Consider the following 6,555-nt stretch of genomic DNA (forward strand, 5'->3'; position numbering starts at 1 on the left):
TCATCTATGAACATACCAACTTAATGGCCAACCATATTTCATCTATACTCTGATCCATAATTTTATCCATAGACACCTAACAACATACATTATCATCACTTTCCAACAATAATTCCTTAACCTATCGAGGCAGAGTTCACGTTTCTAGTGATCTCTAATACCACAGTTTTTTACTTCCAAGTGTTCTGAAAAGAAACCAGGTCATTTGACCCATAGAGTTTCCCACCGTCTGGATCACTGAAATCATCTCCTTGGGATAGTTTGAAAGATTTCTCTGTCCACTGTATTATTTTCTGTAAATTGACAGCTGGTTCTAAAGATTTTTCGATCCAGTTCAGGTGTCAGATGTAGTGTTTAGTTTTCCCATCAGGAAGCTCATTAAAGTGGACTATTTGTTTGGTTTGGGATTTTTTTTTGTTGTTGTTTCTGTGATATTAGCAGCTTATCCATTAATTCATTGGGAGCTATAAAAATAATGAGACTGATTCGTCTTGAAGACGTCTCTAAAGGGAAATGTGCTGGAGCATCTGGGTGGCTCAGTCTGTTAAATGTCAGACTTAGGCTCAGGTCATGATCTCGCAGTTCGTGGGTTCGAGCGCCTGCGTCAGGCCCTCTGCTGACAGCCTGGAGTCTACTTCAGATTCTGTGTCTCCCTTGCTCTCTACTCCTCCCCCATTCATGCGCTCGCTCTCTCTCAAAAAATGAATAAACATTAAAAAAGATTTTTTTTTTAATTTACATCCAAGTTAGTTAGCATATAGTGTAACAGTGATTTCAGGAGTAGATTCCTTAAAACCCCTTACCCATTTGGCCTCCCATAACCCCTCCAGTAACCCTCTGTTTGTTCTCCATATTCAAGAGTCTCTTATGTTTTATCCCCCTCCCTGTTTTTATATTATTTTTGCTTCCCTTGTGTTCATCTGTTCTGTGTCTTAAAGTCCTCATATGAGTGAAGTTCTATGATATTTATCTTTCTCTGACTACTTTAACATAATACCCTCTAGTTCCATCCACATAGTTGCAAATGGCAAGATTTCATTCTTTTTGATTGCCGAGTAATAAATACTCCATTGTATATATATTCCACATCTTCTTTATCCATTCATCCATCGATGGACATTTGGGCTCTTTCCATACTTTGGCTATTGTTGATAGTGCTGTTATAAACATTGGGGGGCATGTGCCCCTTCGAAACAGCATGTATCCCTTGGATAAATACCTGATAGTGCAATTGCTGGATCATAGGGTAGTTCTATTAAAAAAAAAAATTTTTTTTAAGAGAAATATGTTCATCTTCTGATTGGTTAGCCAGTGTAGCAATGGTTTTAAGACTGGGATCCATTTTACTGTGGATGTGAGGAGAATTAGCCACATCTTTCTAGACCATGCTAACACATACTTCTGAGATGGTTTCTCAGGCATTATATTGAGAACCAGTGGTGCTTTTCAGAGATGTCATTAGGTTTCTCCAAGACCTTCCCCCTGGAAGCAAGACTGCCTTGAAAAATGCAGAGCTGGTGCTCAGGGGATTGGAATTGGAGTAAACTGACTTCACAGATGAGGTAGAAACTCGGGAAAATGGTCTGCGAAAAGCAGTGGAATTATAAATTGCTAGTAACACCCTGTGCTGTTGTTTCTCTAGGTTTCAGTGGACCGGGTCTTAAAGACCCTGAAAGAAAATGCCAATAAAGCCAAAAGTTTACTCCTCACTACCATACCTCAGATAGGGTCCATGGAATGGTCAGAAACCCTCCAGAACCTGAAGGTAAGTATCCTTAGCCATCTTCAAGCGACCCTTCCATAGACCTTCAGCTGCCTTTTTCTCTTATTTTCACTTCACCTTGATTTAGCCCGTCGTGTATTTTATACTAGTCTAGAAGTTCTCTACAAGTTTTCATGCTCTTTACTATCATACTAAAATTGAGTAGTTTTATGTTTTGGCTAATAATGCAAGACTGTTGAAAGTCGAGGTGGTGAGAGTTTTATTATCTAGTCTGCCAGATTCTTAACATTGTCATGCTTTGCAAGGTATCACTAAGTCATACTTTAAAGAAGATTGATTGTGCTTATTGTGCACATGGCTTACATTGTTGACAAAGCTATTTGCTGTTTGGCAGATCCATGCAAAATTTAAAGCCAAAACACTAAGATAGCAATACCAAAACGGTGCCAAAGAATGTCTACCTAGGGCTGATGTTGTGTCAAATTAAGACAGTGATTAATGATAAACATGGGATGGGTTGTAGATTGGTAGCTTTTCAACTCTAGTAGTAATTCCCAGAATATAATTTAAACAGACTGCTAAACTCAGAGACTCATGATTTTTATTTGGACATTTTGTGACTCTGATGATTAACCCCATTGGATAAGGAATTGCCTCAAATGGATTGGATATTATATTCCCCTACTATCCAGAGAAGGTAACTAGCATGTTCTAAGGCCTAGAACACACCTGTACTCTTGGATCTTATGACAGGTAGTTGAGAGAGGATTTGAAAAGTTGGTAAAAGCCCTCCCTACCTGAACTGCTACTACCAAGGAGCCCTGGAATGAGAGCCACGATTTCAGTGTGATGAAGACACCGTGTGGTGGTCAGTGATGGACAACTGCTGGGCTTGGAGGAACCATGATTTGGAGTGGATGCTGACTGCATGGTATAAATGCTCCAGCACAGCTGACTTCAAGCTGTCCACACAAAGCCACTGATAGATACACAGAGCTGGTTCTTGCAAACTGATATAGCAGGCTGCAGCACACCCTATAACAAGGTGTCTGTTAGCCTTAAGGACTGGCAAAGTCAAGAATATTGGAATTTGTATTCTGTTTTCCCACTAGACTTCAAGTCCATAAGGGACAGGAAATACCTGTGTTGGTTTCAACCTGTATACCTAGGAAATACTACATGTTCTTAAGTGAGTAAACGATAGCCCTTTTCCCCCATCATAATTGAATACAGGCAACCCTATAATTAAGAAGGAAAGGGAAACAATAATTTCTAAGAATAGGGAGTGTTATAACCAGAAACCGTTATATTTTCCTGAGTGCGGTGCAGTAGGAGCAGCATAACGTTAGCTTGTCTAAACAAGCACACTATTGATTGTGGGAAATATGACTCATACTTTTGCAGCTGCTGAGGCTAATGTCACCTGCAAAATATGATGGGTTTTTTTTTTTTTTTTAGGTTTTCCAACTGACCGTATTTTGACCATGGTCTTTTGAATTTGAAGATAATTTCCCAAGCAATAAATTATTTCAGCCTCATTTTTAAGTAAAAAATGCTTGAATGGTAGAAATTCATGTGTTCCTTTCCTTCTGAGAAACTTCTGAAAAGTATGTAAAAATAGTGTATTTCTGTATATATGCATTTTTAAAGAGGGTTAATAGGTGTAGCTTTCATCAGATTCTCAGGAAAGAAATTGATCATCAGATTCTGAAGAAAATGAAGAATTGCTGCTCTAGACAAAACTAAGAATCATGACCTCCATTCTATCACATTAAGGGACACCCTGCTAATAACCGCTTATTCTTTTGGGGTTTTCTGGGGTAGCATGTTCAGACCTCTGTACACTGAAATGTGTATCATACATTCACTCATGCATTTCAGAAACACTTAGTACCCGTTGTGTGTCCAGCTGTGGTTTATAAAGATATATAAGACTCGCTGTGATAAAGAAGATCCTATTATGTTTGGAGATACCAGTATGTTAAAATTTCAAGGATTTTTTCCAGTGGGATAAGGTGAATGACAGAGATTGCGTTAAATTAATCGAGGCTGGAGGTTGGTGCATAAAGTGTGTCCTAGTGAATGTGAAAGGGAATAGAGATCTGAGAGAATCTGAACAACCTTCTTTGAAATAAACACACTTTACAGGAAAGGAGAGAGAGACAGAGGAACAAAGAGTTATGAGCTATGTCCCAAGTCCCACCTCTGGTTGGTTGTTTTTAAGCTTTGGTGAACATGAGAATTTTCTGAGGAGTGTACACCATGAGTCCTCACTCTCTGAAATCAAAATCTGGTTTGGGGCACCTGGGTGGCTCAGTCGGTTAAGCATCCGACTTTGGCTCAGGTCACCGTCCTGAGGTCTGTCAGTTCAAGCCCTGTGTTGGGCCCTGTGCTGATAGCTCAGAGCTGGAGCCTGTTTCAGACCCTGTCTCCTTCTCTTGGCCTCCCCTTCTCGTGCTCTCTCTCTCTCTCTCAAAAATAAACATTAAAATTAAAATCTGGTTTGTAATAAGTACTCTAGGTGATTATCCTGATCCTAAGAATCACTACCTACAGCAAGTGCTTGTTTAACTGTAATCTATGCCTGCTTTCTTCCTTTTAGAATACAGCCCAGTTTTCTGTTTTATTACCAAGACATTAAAAGAGCATGGCTGCCTAGAAGACCAGAAGACTTTCTAATTCCAGTCATTTGGGAAATTTCTGCCTAGTTAATGGAAAAAACATGGAAAGACATGCAGCTCTCATGCCCCTGCCTGCTAAGGAAGAACATGACAAGACATGCACATATCAGAAATGCCTTCTAGAAGGCTTGGACTGCTTCAGAAAACAGAAGGAAAGCAAATCACCAGTTAAACACGTGGAAAAATTCTTAAAAAGACAAGACCCCATTTGCCCTTCCCCCAGTAAGTTTGTAATAATACAGGGTAGGAGATAACATCCAGCTTCCTATGTTACCAAGGAAATATGAAGAAGAACTGGAATTCCTAGACTATTTATTGGTGTAATTGTAAATTCATACAGTCTTTCTGGAGGGCAGTTTGGTAAAATTCCTACAGTTTTAAAAAGTTTTAAAAATACTTACACCTTTTGTGCTGGCTACTCTAGTCCTAGGACTTTATCTTTATAAAATTATCAGAGATACAAAGAATTATGTATAAAGAAGGATATCTAATATAGTTTTAGTTATAACAACAAATATACAAAACAATCTGGATATTCAACAGTTGGAGGTAAATTATGACCTAGCTCTAATTAGATTGTGAAGCAGCCAAGTAAAGATCATGTTTTCACATATTTAATGTCCTAAAGAAATGACTGCTCTGTAATATGAAATGACAAAAGGATATGCATAAGCATTTTACATTGCTAATTTTGTCTTTAAATTCTGCATTGATGTATAAAAAGACTAGAAATGAATATATTATAATCTTTTGTTACCATATTTGGGGGAGGGAAACAATTTTTATTTTCTTTATATTTTTCTGTGTCTTCACATTTTTCTACAGTGAATATTATCAAATGGTAAAGCTGTCTTAAAAATAAAAAAGACCCAGTTCTTGAAAAAATTACAGGTGTAATGATACAAAATTTAAGATGGTAATTCTAAGAAGAGTTCTGTTTGAGTTCGATCTTCATGAGTGACTGTACAGTCAGAACGATATTTGGGCTTGCCACAACTTGAGAAAAACTGGGTGTTTAATACTCACATAGTCTTAAACCATGTAAGAGACTATATACACACATTATAGTGTGTCAGGTATTTTTAAAATTAATATTTGATCTTTGTTTCTACTTTTTGAGTTGATGAATTATTTTACATGAGTTAGTGGTTTAGATTTTTTCATAAAATAGAAGCTTGCTTCTTACACTGCTTTTTGTTAATTTTATAGGAATGTGTTTTGTTCTGTCACAGGGAGATCTTTTTTTTTTTCCTCAGAATTATTACTTTTCACTGTGGGCTGTTACTGGATCCTTTAGTGATGTATCCTGTTTAAAGAGTCTGTAAAGTCCATGTGTTTGTGTCTAGGAGATTGGCTTCAAGATAATCTGCTAATTATAAACAATAAAATAAACCAGTTACCCCCAGCATTAAAACATGGAGCTGTTTGGGTTACATGTGATTATGACTCTCGCATTCTCCAATACAATGATTCAACTCTGGTTGCGCATTAGAGATGCACAGATGGCCTAATGAATCTGAACCCAGGGTTGTCTGGGTCTGTAAACCCTGATTCACTACTCTGTAATACTATACCTTCCTTTCCTTCATTCTTAGAAGTCTGAGGATATCAAGGCAAAAACGTGGGCATTTTTCTTGCTGCCTTCAGAAAGCACAGTTTTCCCCCAATGACTTAGGTACTTTTCTTGATTCAGTAGCCTTTTCTAGCAACCTCATTTTCAGAGTTCTCATTTGGCATATACTCCTGTCTTTTTGTTGTTACCCATCAGTCAGTCTTTTTTTTTTTTTTTCCATTTTTTTAAAATGTTTATTTTTGAGAAAGAGCATGAGCAAAGGGGGGGCATTTTAAGTTTATTTATTTTGGGGCACCTGGGTGGCTCCGTTGGTTAAGCGTCCGACTTCAGCTTAGGTCATGATCTCGTGGTTTCAGGGATTCAAGCTTCACATAGGGCTCTGTGCAGACAGCTGGAGCCTGGAGCCTGCTTCAGATCCTCTGTCTCCCTCTCTCTCTCTCTGCCCTTCCCCTGCTCGCGCTCTCTCTCTCTCTCTCTCTCTCTCTCTCTCAAAAAATAAACATTAAAAAAATTAAAGTTTACTTATTTTGAGAAATAGCACGCACATGCACGAGCAGGAGAGGGGCAGAGAGAGGTAG

At 38.2% G+C, this 6,555-nt stretch overlaps 1 protein-coding gene across 3 annotated transcripts in view; it reads left to right on the forward strand.

Annotated features, from left to right (window-relative positions):
• Positions 1 to 5,837, forward strand: part of MTAP (methylthioadenosine phosphorylase) — a 48,737-nt gene extending 42,900 nt beyond the window's left edge. The window contains exons 7-8 of one of the 3 annotated variants that reach the window (XM_040481377.1): positions 1,643 to 1,765; positions 2,477 to 3,147. In XM_040481377.1, coding sequence (XP_040337311.1) covers positions 1,643 to 1,765; positions 2,477 to 2,524 — 171 coding nt within the window. In that variant the 3' untranslated portion in view covers positions 2,525 to 3,147. Of the gene's footprint in view, positions 1 to 1,642; positions 1,766 to 2,476; positions 3,148 to 3,181; positions 3,290 to 4,325 lie in introns of those variants that run through there. The other 2 variants (XM_040481379.1, XM_040481378.1) reach the window with 2 other exon arrangements.
• Positions 5,838 to 6,555: the final 718 nt, after the last annotated feature.

Source organism: Herpailurus yagouaroundi, unplaced genomic scaffold, assembly GCF_014898765.1.
Source record: "Herpailurus yagouaroundi ecotype Mexico unplaced genomic scaffold, PumYag 160, whole genome shotgun sequence".
NCBI classification, from domain to species: Eukaryota; Metazoa; Chordata; class Mammalia; order Carnivora; family Felidae; genus Herpailurus; species Herpailurus yagouaroundi.